This window comes from Trichosurus vulpecula, chromosome 4 (genome assembly GCF_011100635.1).
Source record: "Trichosurus vulpecula isolate mTriVul1 chromosome 4, mTriVul1.pri, whole genome shotgun sequence".
NCBI classification, from domain to species: Eukaryota; Metazoa; Chordata; class Mammalia; order Diprotodontia; family Phalangeridae; genus Trichosurus; species Trichosurus vulpecula.
The window spans coordinates 95,470,752-95,485,954 of record NC_050576.1 but is presented as its reverse complement, the minus strand read 5'-3'; the positions used below and the strand labels follow the sequence as shown (position 1 = coordinate 95,485,954).

Below are 15,203 nucleotides of genomic sequence, written 5' to 3'. Positions count from 1 at the left end.
CAGATTAACTCACATCCCTCCATAGTCAGCAAAAGTTCACTGCTTACAAACTCTACCACTGAGGCCTATACAATCAAGTCCAATAACTGATAAACAGTGATTGCATAAAATAATAAATAATGTAAAATTCAGTAGGGTATCAATTTTACAATATACATTTTATATGTATGTCATATATGCATACGTGTATAAATATATATGCATCCATATACATAGTTTTAAAGTTGCACTTCATGTATATTTAAGAGGAAGTAGAAGTACTGAATTTAAAGGCATGGGTTTACAGGTAAACCTAACACACTATACAATAATTTTATCCCCATCTATTAGGGTCATTTCTTTCTCCTACTTTTGCAACACCTCTTTTCCCAAATCTGTCATTGACAATTCTGGAAAAAAAAGCTTAATATAAACAACTGTTGTCTAAACTTTTCAAATGACAGTTTAAATAATTTTGGTAAACATGTAAAGTTGGATCATGTCTGTTTGTATGTGTGTAAAATATTTTTATTGCCTCTGACTGGTCCATGTGTATATCTGTTCAGTCATTCTTTAAAATATATTTTGTTTTCTTTCTTTCTTTTCCCTTTTGGGTCAGTCTCGAGAAACTGCATCACAAGTAAGTATATGTTGATTGTCTCCTTTTCTCCACCACTGGTTTAATGAAAGAAAGCTCAAACTTAAATAGGATGTCAAAGATTAAAATCCTTATCTATTAGAATTTGTAGGCTAGGACCATTCAGTTAAGGTGAGATACTTACTAAATTTATTTATATTTCCCCCCTCAAAGATTACAAATTCCTATAGGAATTTTACAAAAATGAAAATTCAAAAAAATTAAAACTATTTTTAAAGCACATTTGTATATCATACACATATACATATGTGTATATCTATGTATATGTGTGCATCTATGTATATGTATGTGCATTTGTGTGTGCACATATGTTTATGTGTGTATGTATATGTATATATATAATTGTATTTTTATATTTTTAGATGTGGGAAACTAAAAGTTCCTAAAAGTTCTAAAAACTGTAATTATTTTTATCTAAAGAATTTCTGTGCAGCTAGATGGTGCAATGAATAGAGCACAGGGCTTGGAATCAGGAAGACTCATCCCGATGAGTACAAATCCAGCTTCAGACACTTAGTAATAACTGTGTGACCTTGGGCAAGTCACTTGACCCTATTTGCCTCATTTCCTCATCTGTAAAATGAGCTGGAGAAGGAAATCACAAAATACTCCAGTATCTTTGCCAAGAAAACCTCAAACTGAGTCATGAACAGTTGGATGCAATTAAAACTACTCAGGAACAACAACAAAAATAATTTCTGTAGGGCCTTCATTTGTGTGAACAAAAATTATTCTAATCAGTCACAGTGGTATGTCAATTATATGTGTTTCAATCTTTCAAGGTCATATGTGATTTTTCCCATGTGTTAGTCCTAATTTCATTTTTAAAGTAGATTGCTATCACAGTTTCTGAATGATGTGTCAGAACCAGAAATGCATAATGTCATATTCTATGCAAGTTTGCCTTCATAAGCCTGCATCTATAAGTACTGAGTTTAGTTTCATTTGCTATCAGTTTAATAGTGGAATTGCCCCATTTATCCTCAAATACTGAAGGGTCCTCCAAAATCCCATTATGATTTTTGAAGTGAATAGAAAAATAGTTTATTTTTTAATCACTGCAAATTATTAAAGCTAGGTAAATTCTTCAGATATTGTGGGCAGGGCCATAAAAGCAACCCTTGTACACTCTGTTCTTAAACATCAAGGAATGCCATGTTAAAACACTACTGGGTCTAGGGAATAACGCTTATTATCCAACAATAGTATAATTCCTTTACTATTTAAGTTTAGACTCTATGTTTCTTTGATACAAATTATCTGCTCTATATTTGACATGGATCTTGATTAGTGAACAATTATATATAAGCACATAAGAGAAGTTATAATCTAAGGATTACAGAATATGATGATATTTCTGAGCAGGAATTATTATAATTTCTCTCTGATTTCCATCTATATTAGCTGCTTTAGGACTTTTGTCTCACTCAATAGAATAGATGGTTGAGCCAGACATTATAAATTAGTTTATTATGTACAAGCTTTACAAGTTGGGCAATGTCTTTGACAAATAGCTCTTTATGCTAATATCAAATTAGTATTTCTGAAGTTTATAATTATATAATAAAATATTTGTATAATATCTATATTATTGTGCTTTAATGATATGTATTCATATACGAATTTAAATATTTAACATTCATACATGTGTACAAATGTTTAAATGATATAGATGTGTTTTGATGGACATATGACATATGATTACATCGTTTCCTGAAAAAAAATACAGCTAACAGTAATGCCTGACATAGAGAATTAATTTTTAAAGCAATTTAATTAGTTGATTTACTTCCAGAAGTAACACTTCAAATATTTTGAATAAAGGTATGTTTACTTATTCTAAATTTTTTAAAAAAGAGTAACATGAATAGGAAAAATGAAGCTTTGGATTAGACAATTGCCATGGAAAATCTGTACCTAAACTGTATGTGGGTATGTGTATGTGTGTTGTCATGTGTAGATGTGTCTTCATGATACATTTTTCCTAAGTTTAACCATGTTATATGTAATTGAGTAACTTTTCTATTCAGACTTTTTTCATAGCTTCAGATGTAAAATAGATGAATTTTTACAAAATTTATTTACATGGAATAAGAATTGAAAAACATAAGTATAACACATCATTACTGTTCTTTTGCATTATTAAGTATTTTAAATATTAAGTATTTACTTTCATGGTACTTTTATTTCCTAAGCTCATTGTGTGTTCTTGTTTTTTACTCATTTTTATTGATTTTTTCCCCTAATATGTCCTCTTTTAGACAACCATAGTATAGATAAATAATTATACTTCTTGTCCTAAATTGAACACAAGCCCTGGAGTTTTAATGCCATTGATAAGACATACACACACACACACACACACACACACACACACACACACACACTCACATATTTCACTACTTAAAAAAACAAACTTCAGGATACAGAATTCAGACTATCACCTGTAAAATCAACAAGACATTGTCTTATACATAATTAAATTCCTTCTCCTATTGAATATATAAGATTTGGCAAATTAGTGTTTGACTTTTGGTGTATGTCATGATGTCTTTATCTTGTTAACATAATACATTTTATTGCCTTCATTTCCTCTTCTCCCACTTCTCAACCCTTGCAATCTGGCTTCTGACCTCAATGCTTAATACGTTTTAATTGCTAAATTTAAATAATTTTTCCTCAGTTCTCACTCTTCTTGACATCTTAATAGTATTTGAATCTATTGAACATCTCTTCCTCCTGGATATTCTCTCCTAAATCTCCTTTATTTGTCTGACTATATCTTCTCTATCTAATTTGCTGCATCCATTTCAACTTGCTGCATTCATGTCCCACCTCTTGTGCATGATTATATTCCAAGACATTTTTACAACATTTGTCTTTCTATTTACTTCCCCTCTCTGGGATAACATCAATTCCTAGTGGTTCAATTTTCTCTAATTTTATGACTACAGGATTTATACATTCAGTCCGTGTCTCTTCCCTGAATTCCATACCATTGTCAATAGCTATCAGATGATGCCACCTAAATATACATCTCAAATTCAACATGTCCAAAAGAGAACTTAAAAAATAAAACAAAACTACCACAATTCCACTCTTTTCACAGTGCTTTCCCTCTGCCTTCATTACCTTAACTCTTTATTAGTTTACTATGTTTAAAAACTATCTTCAAGCAGCCAAGACTTCAGGACAACCTTAGAAATGAGAGCAACTTATTCTTATTCCCAAAATAACTCTAGAAATTTATGTATTTTGTATGTTGCTTCCTTGATGATCTATGGTCATGAATTCCAGTTTGTCAAATATATCAGATGATGTTTTCCATACTTTGAAAAAAGGGTCATTTTCCCAGGGGAAAAAAACAACACACTACAACCAAATTACCTTTTGATTCAATTTTATCTCAATTTTTTTATCAAGTAACTATTCAAGTTGTATTTTTGGCAGTCTATGAAACACTGCAATATTTAAAAAATAAATCATTTAAACAACTCATTTGAAAGTTTTTGTATCATGTATTTATGAGTCCCTTAAGAGTGGTTTTATAGACTTTTTAACAGATTTAGAAGGTGCTACCTGATTTCTTATTTAAGATATTCAAAAATGTCACTGACAGGGGAAGAAAAGAGATTGATGATGAGTGTCAAGATGAAGTAATTTCAAAGAATAAAGAAAGGAATAGCTTACCACTTGCTCCCCATTCATATGTCAAAGTTTCCCCAAAGTGATTTGGAAAATGTAAAGTCCAGTGACTGCACAAACTATTACCAAGCTACTTTGAGAGGTCGTATGAGTTTAAGTTCAAGCATCACCATCTCTAAACCACTCCACTAAGACTAAAAAAAGCTGTGATCATCATAAAGGAGATTCCACAACTTTCTTCAAGGACTCAATCATATACTTCATCTACTCCATTTAAATATATGGATGTTTGGTGAGCATTGCTTAGAAATTCTACTCACTTGTTTCTTGAAATCATAAAGACAGCAAGACATTAGCAAATTCCTATCCCTGCTAGACCTGATGATTTACTAATTGTATTGAAACCAGAGGTGAAGAAAGAGTATATTCTTTTTGGGGGGGGGGCAGGGCAATTGGGGTTAAGTGACTTGCCCAAGGTCACACAGCTAGTACATATGTCAAGTGTCTGAGTCCCCATTTGAACTCAGGTCCTCCTGACTCCAGGGCTGGTGCTATACTCACTGTACCACCTAGCTGCCCCAAGAAAGAACATATTCTATTGGTGAGAGGCAGGATTTGCATAGTGGTTAGAGAGTTGGCCTTGGACTTAGCATGACCTGGGTTCAAGCCCTATGTCCTTCTATGTGAACCATGGCACATAACTTTGCCCCTTAGATTTCCAGGCAATTCATTAAGACTATAAATTGCAGAGCAAGTGCCTATCTACTGTGATAGGAGGGAACTCACTGGGAATTACCAATATTGAATAAATTAGTCTCAATTTCTAAAAAAAAATTATTAGTGAAAAATAAATACAAAGTACCATGACAGCATAAAATACAATGCATATAGATATTTACCTAAAAAATGTTGAACAAGAGCAGAGGCTAGCAAATTTTTTGCATCTTGCCATCTTCCTTGCCATCCCACACTGTTCATATCAGGAATAATGATCTTGAAGACCTAGACTTCCATAGGCCTTGACCTGCCCTAACCCTGCAGAGATAATATGCTCAGCTTTGGAATTTGTTCATCATTGAAACTCAGAGAGTCCCAGACTGCTAGACCTTGCTTCGTTCCATGGAACCATCTACCAAGAGACCATATATAAAGACTTTCCCTTCTGTCATGTCTACTGCACATGGTAGACTCTCCCCTCCCCATCTCCTATTTCACTACTGACTCAGGGAATAATAATCAAATTCATATCACCATTGCTATTACAAAGAGAATGATAATCCATATCCCTATATTTCCATTCTCAATTCCTTTGATTACTGAAGCAAAGCTCCTATGACTTTCAAATATACATTGTATATCCCCCTCTCCTTATATAGTAGAGAGTAAGCTCTCATAGAGTAAGGACTATCTCACTTTTCCATTTGTATCCTCAATGCCTGTTATAGTGCCTGGTATATAATAGGCAATAAATTTTAAAAACATACATTTTAAGGTTTGCAAAGCAATTTATAAAATTATTTTACTTTATTCTCATAAGAATCTGGGAAGGTAGGGTGCTATTATTATCTTCATTTTACAGATGGGGAAACTGAGGCAAGTAGGAAAAAGTGATTTGCCAAGGTCACATAGCTAATAAGTGTCTAAGGCCAGATTTGAACTCTGGGAGATGAGACTCCCTGACTCCAGGCACAGCAATTTATCCACTGCACCACCTAGCTGCCCCAGTAATTAATTGTACTCCTGTTATTTAAAGGATGAGCCTAACTAAATTTGGACAAGCCTATTGCCAAGTTGGATGAATTTTCCTTCTCAGAAACCTGAAAACTATTCTGTTATAACCTGCATTAGTGGAAAGAGTAACCATGTGGATGAGATCTTTGATACTTGAAATATTGATATACTGCTATAATTTTTTTATATGTATGACGTTCTTGTGCTCTGGATGAGATCTCAGATCCTTGAAATATTGATGTATTGGTATAATTTTTTGTATGTGTAAAGCTCCTGTCCTCTGGGGATACAAAAACGTACCCTGCTGTACAGGAGCGCAGTGATCTAGTAAGAAGGGCACATTGCTTTATCTGGATTGACCTTGTAATATATAACTTAGAAGACTTTGGTTAGCTTTTTTGTCGCTGTGATGGAATCCATTATTTTGCACTTTGAATCTGTATATAGGAAGCAGAAAGGGGCAGGAAGAACAAGGACTTAAATGTTTATGTTTCCTGGGGATAGCGTACTATATTATAGTTGTATGTTTGATAGTCCATTATAGATGGGGAGAGAGAGAAAGACAAATGAAATGTCTGTCCTATGGAAAATTGAATGTCTTAATACCTACATACACACACACACACACACACACACACACACACACACACACACACACACACATATATATATGCTTTTTGATATAAACATACATATATATGCATACATATAAGTATTGTGTATGTATGTGTGTATATATACATATGTACATTCTTTCTCTCTCCATATATATATATATATATATATATATATATATATATATATATGTAGATAGATATAAATTGAATTACTCTATTGGTCCAGGTCAGCGTTTTCCTTATGACTTTCATAACAAGTATAGTTGAGGATTTATATTACTTCTTACTTTGTATCTGATATGTTCCTTTAAAAACTTCTCATATTAGGGTTGCAGATTATTTTTAAAAGCACATTTTTTAGCTAATACAATAAATGACACTTTCTCTTGAGGAAATGCAGGTTGAAAATAAAATCATTTTATATAAAATTATGGAGCATTTTGAAACATGTAAATTTTACATAGTTACTTAAATTATGATTTGTGTTATAGATTGACTCAGGGAGTTGCTTAGTGATTAATGTAATCCAGGTAAATTGAATTCTGTTTTAGAGCATTTTACTTACTCTACTTTCTTATTAGCAGCAAATATTCAAAATGATCCTGATTAGAGAGTTAGATTGATGTGGTAAATGGAGATCCTGTGTGAGAGTAGAGAATCCATTTGTTCATCAATGAACAAAAATTTATTAATCATGTATTATATATCAGGCACAGTACTAGATACAAGCACAAAAATGAAAGAGTTCCTTTACTGAAAGAGCTAACATTTTGGGGGGAAGACAACATATACATATATAAATAAATGTAAATATACAAGGTGATATGTATGTGTATATATGTGAGTCACGCACTAAATGCAAGGCAAAAATTTTTGCAGAAAGATCCTGTAAGTTGAAGGTACCATGAAAGACTTCATGTAGAAGGTGTTGCTTGAACAGGGTTCTTTGGGAAATGAAAGCTTTTAAGAAGAAGAAGAGAGCTAGAAATGGACTCTGCGCATGTTGGACAACCAACGCAAAGTTATAGATATGGAATCTATCATAAATGATGCGTAAGAATGAAATAGGATAGTATGACTAAACAGTGTAATGTGGGAAGAGGAATAATATTTAATGAAGTTGCAAAGATACTTTGGGCCTAGGTTCTGGAGGCCTTTAAAAGCTAAGAACAGACTTACATTTAAGCCCAGAGCCAGTAGGGAAACATGGAGTGTATTGGATAATGTAGTAACACAGTTCGCCATGCACTTTAGGAAGTTCGCTTTGGTAGCTGTGTAGAGGAAGGAGTAGAAAAGGGAAAGCTAAAGCAGGAATATCACTTACAAGGCTATTGCCTCATTAAAATGATGAAGGATAGATAGATTTTGGTTTTATTGTTGAGTTGACTTTATTTATAGAGGGTAAAATATAGCAATAATAACTCACAAGTCGAACCACAGATAAAATTGTAATTTTCTGTTTGTAATTGTATTTCTAATTGTAAAATTGTGAAATTTTCTATTACCTTTATATTCTCAGTGTCTAGGTAACTCTTGTCCTGAGGATAGCTGAAGCAAACTAAATTTCAAAAGATTCAGGTTAAAATCTAAAAAATAGTATAAGTTGTGGTTATGATGTTGGAGGTTTTTGTAGGTAGAATCTATGGATATTTCTATGGATATGTAACAACGTTACTTGCAGCTAGTGGCTGTGTAAGGTCAATAACACCACCACACAGGAGGGCTGCTGGCACAGATTCTTTGATTTGCTTTCCTAAGGAAAGCAACTTTAAGGGGTTTACAATCTCACTTTAATCAGACATACATATATCATTCATTTAATTCAGGGGAAAAAGTCAGCACCCTGAACTGAGAAAACACCAACAGAAATTACAAGTAGAAATTATATAAACAGAGCAAATAACACAAATCGACAGACATACTTCTTCTAATTATTCTTCTCTCTTTGAGGTTTAACTGTATTTAATTTTTAAAGTTGGATATTTATTCATTTTATGATATATCATATTGATGGAATCCTAATAAAGCTGCCCCTAGCCCCGATATTCTGACTTCCTTATTGGCCTTACTGAACAGCAGTCCCACTGTCCCTACTTAGCCACTCACCCCACCCTCCAATTCAATATTTTAACTTCTTCATATATGCCTCATTGCTCACTAGAACAACAGGTGTGTCCATGAACTCACCCACAACTACACCCATCTAGTCTCAGACAGTATCACAATGCTCAGCCAATCAGAAAGTAGCAACACCAGGATGCCCAAGCAGGATTCGAACCCCAGAACAATAGAATGGACTTTCCCTAAGTAGGCAGCTGCACAGTAATAGCAAAAGCTGTCTTTTAGGTGAACTTATAACATAGAGAGGCTTCTTATAATATCATTATCATACATACATACCCCTCCAAATGGGTTTTTCTGTATGCATTGTGGGTAATCACATGCATAGTTCCACTGTGGCTGGCACCCTTCCCCTATTACCTAATCCCTTAACAAACCCCCTCTTCCCTTTTTAATATCCATAATTTCTATCATGTAATTAAATTTTTACCCTATAAAAATCCATCTTGCCTTCTCTAAAGTTGCTGGTTCCTCTTGGAACTCAGCTTGCTCCATGAGAGGCGTCAATCTCAATGAATGCTTACACTTGGATTAGAGGTGGTCTGATTGAATTCTTTGAGATGTTTCCACCACAAAACACCATGAAACCACAACAATATGTTTTAATGAAACATTGGAAATCATTGTTTTCAAAAAGCCTCACAATACTGTTCTCTAATATATAAGAAATAGAAGATATCATAACAAAAAATAAACAAAAACCATATTGCCTGATAAATAATGAATGTGTGTGATAAAGATTACTATTGGGAAGGGCAATTTGTGAAAATATACATATTCTATATGTTAAAATATATTCTCTGTTTTAAATATGCAAAAGTATATCTGTTTGTTTTTTAACCAACATTTCCATCCCACTAATAATTCCTTTTCTTGGTCATTTAAAAAATCAGTGAGAGGTATTAATAATATGCTTAATTAAATCTATAATTTTAATTCAGAAATGAAATGCCTCATATTTCTTTGTTTCAAATGCCCATTCTGCAATTTAGCCATGTAATTTTGTCATCGTGAGGCAACAATACAGTTCAACATTTAAAACCTTTAAAGCAGACCAAAACTTCTCTTTCAATGAGCAAAGATATTTCATTTAGTTCATACAACAGGAAGTTTAAAAGCTTTGCTTCCAAAAACATTTTTAGTAACAGAATATTAAGAAGTATTAATTAATGGGTTTTTTGCTCTTTGAGTAAATGTTCTCATTATTCCTGTGTAATTGTGTCAGGATCCAAGTGCTCAGTATTATCTTAAATAAAGGTTATAATTATATTTTCTAAAAAATCTGCATTCTAAAAGATCTAATTGTTAACATTAATTTCTTTTTATAGTCACAAATATCAATCAGTGTAGAAGACTGGGAAGACACCAAAGATACCAAAGAACAAAGTCACCACCGCAACAACCACCGCAATTCAACATCTAGCGACCAATCAGACCACCCATTGCTGAGGCGGAAGAGTATGCAGTGGGCACGTCGGCTCAGTAGAAAAGTTCCAAAGCACTCTGGTAAAACAGCTGAAAAAATAAGCCAACAGCGGCTGAACCTGTATAGGAGATCAGAAAGACAGGAACTTGCTGAACTGGTGAAAAACAGAATGAAGCACCTGGGTCTCACTACAGTGGGATATGGTATGACCTTTAAAAAATATATTATGTATTTGACTTTTTTACCCCCTAATTGGGAGCTGTTCAGGGAGCTGTAAATAAATCAAGTAATTTAAGAAGGCTTCAAATACAACTAATCTTTTTGGTTTTAGTTTTATTTTTCGTCTTACAGTTCAAGAGGTATGGATTGTTGGAAGGGTTTTGACATCTTAAATATTGGTCTGTCCCTTCATGTGTATAAACATTCACTATACAAATCCAAAGCACTGAGTTTGAAGCATTGGGCTACAAAATGTTTTTGTAAACCCTAAATTGACCAAAATGGCAATATGAAATTTGCTCAGGGTATTTTGCCAGAATTCTTCTAAATGGTCAACTGTGTCTGAGATTTAGTACCAATACTTCTGGAAGTGGTGTAAGATAAGGAAAATGGCTAATCAGGGTGACCAAATATTGTGGTCTCAGTTTTAGCTCACCCTTGTTACAATTTTCCTGAGATAATTCAAGGATAACTTATCATTGTATCCCCCCCCAAAAGGAGGAACTTGAGAATAATGCAAATGAAAAATATTTGATTGACTCATATAATTATTTTATACTAGAATCTCCATACATGATAGAAGAATCCTGATAAAGAAACATATTTCCTTTTTTGCACTAATTCAGACTCCATCCCTTGTATACATATATGTGTATGAATGCATCACTCAGAAACTTTGATGAATCTATGATGTCATAAATGGGGTATGCCTTGCAGTAATACAGATTATACCCTATCTCTGCTTTTTTATCTTAGCTAATTCTTCTTCCTATCTTTCCACAAATTCTTCATAGAAGACTCCAGTATGCTGGAGTACTCTCTCACTCTCTCTTTTTAATTTCATGGCTACCTGCATTGCCTTCAGGACATCTGTCTGGTATCCCTTATTCTTTCCACGTTATTTGCCTGCATGCCTTTCCTCCAACTCTACATCTCCAAGATGGTAACTTACAATTTACGTTTTATTAATCATGGATCAGATTTTTCAGCCTACTTAGATCTACCTTGTGTCTCTTTTTGGCCCTTTGGTTCTATTGAAATATTAATACTTCAGAAGTTATGTTTAATTATTAGCAGATAAGTAGGGAATGGAATGTTAAACTTGGAATCAGGAGACCCAAATTCAAGTTATGCTTCAGACACTTGGCAGCTGTGTGACCATGGACAAGTCACTCACCTCTCTCAATCTAAATTTCCTCATATGTAAAATGGGTATCTCCCATGGTTGTTAGAAAGGGGAAATGAGAAAACAAATTTAAACACTCTGTAATTATTGAGGTTTTACAAAATGCTAGCTATTTATTATTAATAGTAATTTAATATATCAGTACAAAAGAAAATATGATTCTTTTCTTTTGAAAGTTTGGTTTTAGTGTTGGAGAGCACAAAAATATGTATCTTTTTAGTACACATTTATTCCACATGCCTTTTGGTCAAGCACAGTCAATCTTTCCATTTTTCATTTTCAGAGTTGACAATTTGAAACATCTATTTTAAAATTAAAGTAGCATTTTCATTGGATTGCTTTTTAGCTGTTTTTACTGAACATAATACCTTCTATTATTTCTCCTAATTTGACATCAGTTTTTGACCTTGGCTCTAATTGCTCGATGTTCCCAATGCACACAGGCATCTGAGGCTAAAATGACTCCTGAATCAGTAACTGGCTTTTTTCTGCCTGTGAAAATAGACAATTTCCTTTGTTATGCTATTATTTAGAGCTTGACAAATCACCACTTATAAGCAAGAGATACCATGGCTGAAATCAATGAATGTGTGGCATTTGTACATAGACTCATGTTCAGCAAATGTTTTGAAAGAATAACAAAATTTTGTCATACTCTATGAGTAGGACTTTCAATAACAAACATTAATAATATTTATTAGTATTTAATATCATTAATATTTACTCAGAAGACCTGAGTTCAAATCCTGTGGTTAATACTAGCCTATGTGATCCTGTGCAAGATACTCAACATCTTTGAATCACAATAGTTTGAGAGAGGTAATAGCACTGACCCTCCTTCTTCCTTTCTAGGTTTTTTTTTATAACATTTTGCTTCCCTCCCCATTCTCTATAATATAGCAGCACTACTCTTCTTGCTATTCCTTTCACAAAACACTTCAATTTTGTTTTCTTGCTATAGCATACATTCTTTATTAATTACTAGTTTGCTCCTTATTTGCTGGCACAGTGTATATCTGTGTTATTTAACAAGCCTATTAATATATTACTATTTTTGTTTGTTTCTGCAGAAAAAAATTGGTAGGATGTTTTATGTAATAATCGCAGCTAACTTGCAGTGAAAGAAGTTGATTTTGCCTTCTTAGATGGGGAAACAACCAATACTTATGAGTTTTTGTCAATAGTAACAGTACAAGGAAAGAAATGGTACTAGTTTAACCAAAAATTCTCAATGGAGTCATTAAAGACTAGGAAAAATCTCAGAATCTCATATAAGATATGAGATTTTTGGAGTGCAGTTACCTCATTTTCCTTCCTTTCACCCAAACCTTTCACCCCTTTTCTTGGCTCCTTCACACAGGAAAAACTAGACTATTTGCTTACTCAGTAGATAAAGTACTGAATTTGGAGTCCAGAAGACTTGAGTTCAAATCCTATTCTTAATATCAGCCTATGTGATTCCATGCAAGATACTTAATATCTCTGAATCTCGATAGTTTGAAAGTGGTAATAGCAATGACCCTTCTACCTTTCACCAACACTACAAGGCTGACTACATGCCTTTTCACTGGCTATCTCTCATGCCTGGAATGTTTTTCCTCCTCCTCTTCTCCACCTAGCTTCTCTGTCTTTCCTCATGATTCAGTTCATGTCTAATTTTCTGCAAGAGACCTTTCCTGCCCCTGCCAGTCCTATATCATAATAATATTAGAACCAGATCTATCCAGTTGTAAGCAAGGGCTTTGCTATTAGGACTCAATTTGAAAACAACAGTGTTTTGGAAATGCTGACCAGTGTAGGACAATCATAGAAAATAATTGCATCCCCAGTCCTAGATTAGACCAAATAAGAAATGAAATTGAGGAGTTACTTAAATTTTTGAAGAAAAATTTGAAACTTCTGTAAAATTTTAATGCAAATACCAAAATTGCATCTAATAACAAAATAGATGACAAAGAGCAGCAATATCGTAAATGATTTTGAAAATAATATGGGCATACTTACAATTGAGTTAGATACAATAAAACCAATTAGCAGATAAATGATACCCAAAACCACTAATTCTAAAAAATTATTTTATGCAAGAAACATCATGAATAAATAAATTTTCTGGCAGTATTTGACAAAAAATGTAAAGATTGTAGGACCTGCATATAGCAAGAGATGCAGTAGTCATTGTCACAGTTAGAATGATAAATATAAAATTGGAGCTATCAAGGGATATGCTTCAGACAAATGTCAAAAACACTCTGGCAGAAGTGACTTCAGAGAGTAAAGGGCTGTGGAAAGACATTGGGAAATTAAATCAATATATAGTTGGTGCACAGACTTGTATGTTATATTGCTCAATAAAAGGAAAGAAAAACAAAACATACAGAAAGAATTCTAGAAAAAAAAGCATATCAGAAATTCTCAATTTTATTAGCAATTGAAAGCAAAATTCAGAAGTCTACGACAAGGAATCAAAGTAACCCAAAGAAGAAATAATCATTCACCACCAATTATAAATTTGAAGAAAAACAAAGAAAATGAGATGAGGAAGAAAAAAAAAAGCCAAGAGGAGGGTATGGAAAGTATATGGTTGTCAATATTGTCTTATGATATCTTACACAACAAAAACAAGTTCAATCAAATATAAAACAGAAAGGGGCAGCTAAGTGGTGCAGTGAGTAGAGCACTGGCCCTGTAGTCAGGAGGACCTGAGTTCAAATCTGGCCTCAGACACGTGACACATGTACTAGCTGTGTGACCTTGGGCAAATCACTTAACCCCAATTGCCCTGCCAAAAAGCAAAACAAAAAACAAAAAACAAAAAAACAAATAGTAAATTATTAAAAAAAATAAAACAGAAAGCTTACACATAGCTCATATGAAGAATGATAATAAAGCTTTGTTCAAAGAGGTGACTGAAAATCTACCTTCTCTGCAGAACTAGAAAGTGACAGAGACAAATAAGATGCATAAATATTATCTTAAATTCTTGACAGTAATTCATGAATTATGAGGAAAAAAACTAAACTTTTTAGCTCAGACTTGAGTCTGATTTAATTTTTCCTCAAAAAATGCAACATAAACTTTACCTATTACTGAAAGATGAGAACAACAGTGACCCCTCCAAATACAAGCCAATTGCATTGTTCTGTACTTTATGAAAATATTTAATGTTACTATATTATATATGTTTATGTATATGAACATAAAATACATGGCGTATACTTTTAGAAGAAAATAATGTCGCCTGAGGACCAAAAAATCTGTGTCAAAAAAATCCCAAGGTGTATGATAATTTATTATTGATTTGGAAATTGCTGAGTAACTGTGCAAAGTGCTATTACATTTATTATTGTCAAATCATGTTATTAATCACTTGGTGTTCATGGATGGTATCAAAATATATGACTCCATGGAAAAGTACATTTATCTTCATCATTTCACAGAAGTTTTCTCTAATGATATCAAAATATCATTTGGAATGTAAAATTCTTAATGTATACCAAGCAAAACCAGAGACTACATGCTTCAAGTTTGAATTTGTAGGTTCCTTTGAACCAATTCATGTAGATGAAAATTATACATATATTGGTATCCCCTGGGCAAAGTACATTAAACATAAAAATATAA

The 15,203-nt window shown here is 33.2% G+C and overlaps 1 protein-coding gene across 1 annotated transcript in view; it reads left to right on the top strand.

The window, feature by feature from the left end:
* The window catches only part of LOC118848832 (potassium channel subfamily T member 2-like), a 48,106-nt gene that overhangs the window by 9,702 nt on the left and 23,201 nt on the right, over positions 1-15,203 (top strand). Inside the window, exon 3 of the mRNA XM_036757858.1 lies at positions 10,080-10,380. Within this exon, the coding sequence (XP_036613753.1) occupies positions 10,080-10,380 (301 nt within the window). The remainder of the gene's footprint in view (positions 1-10,079; positions 10,381-15,203) is intronic.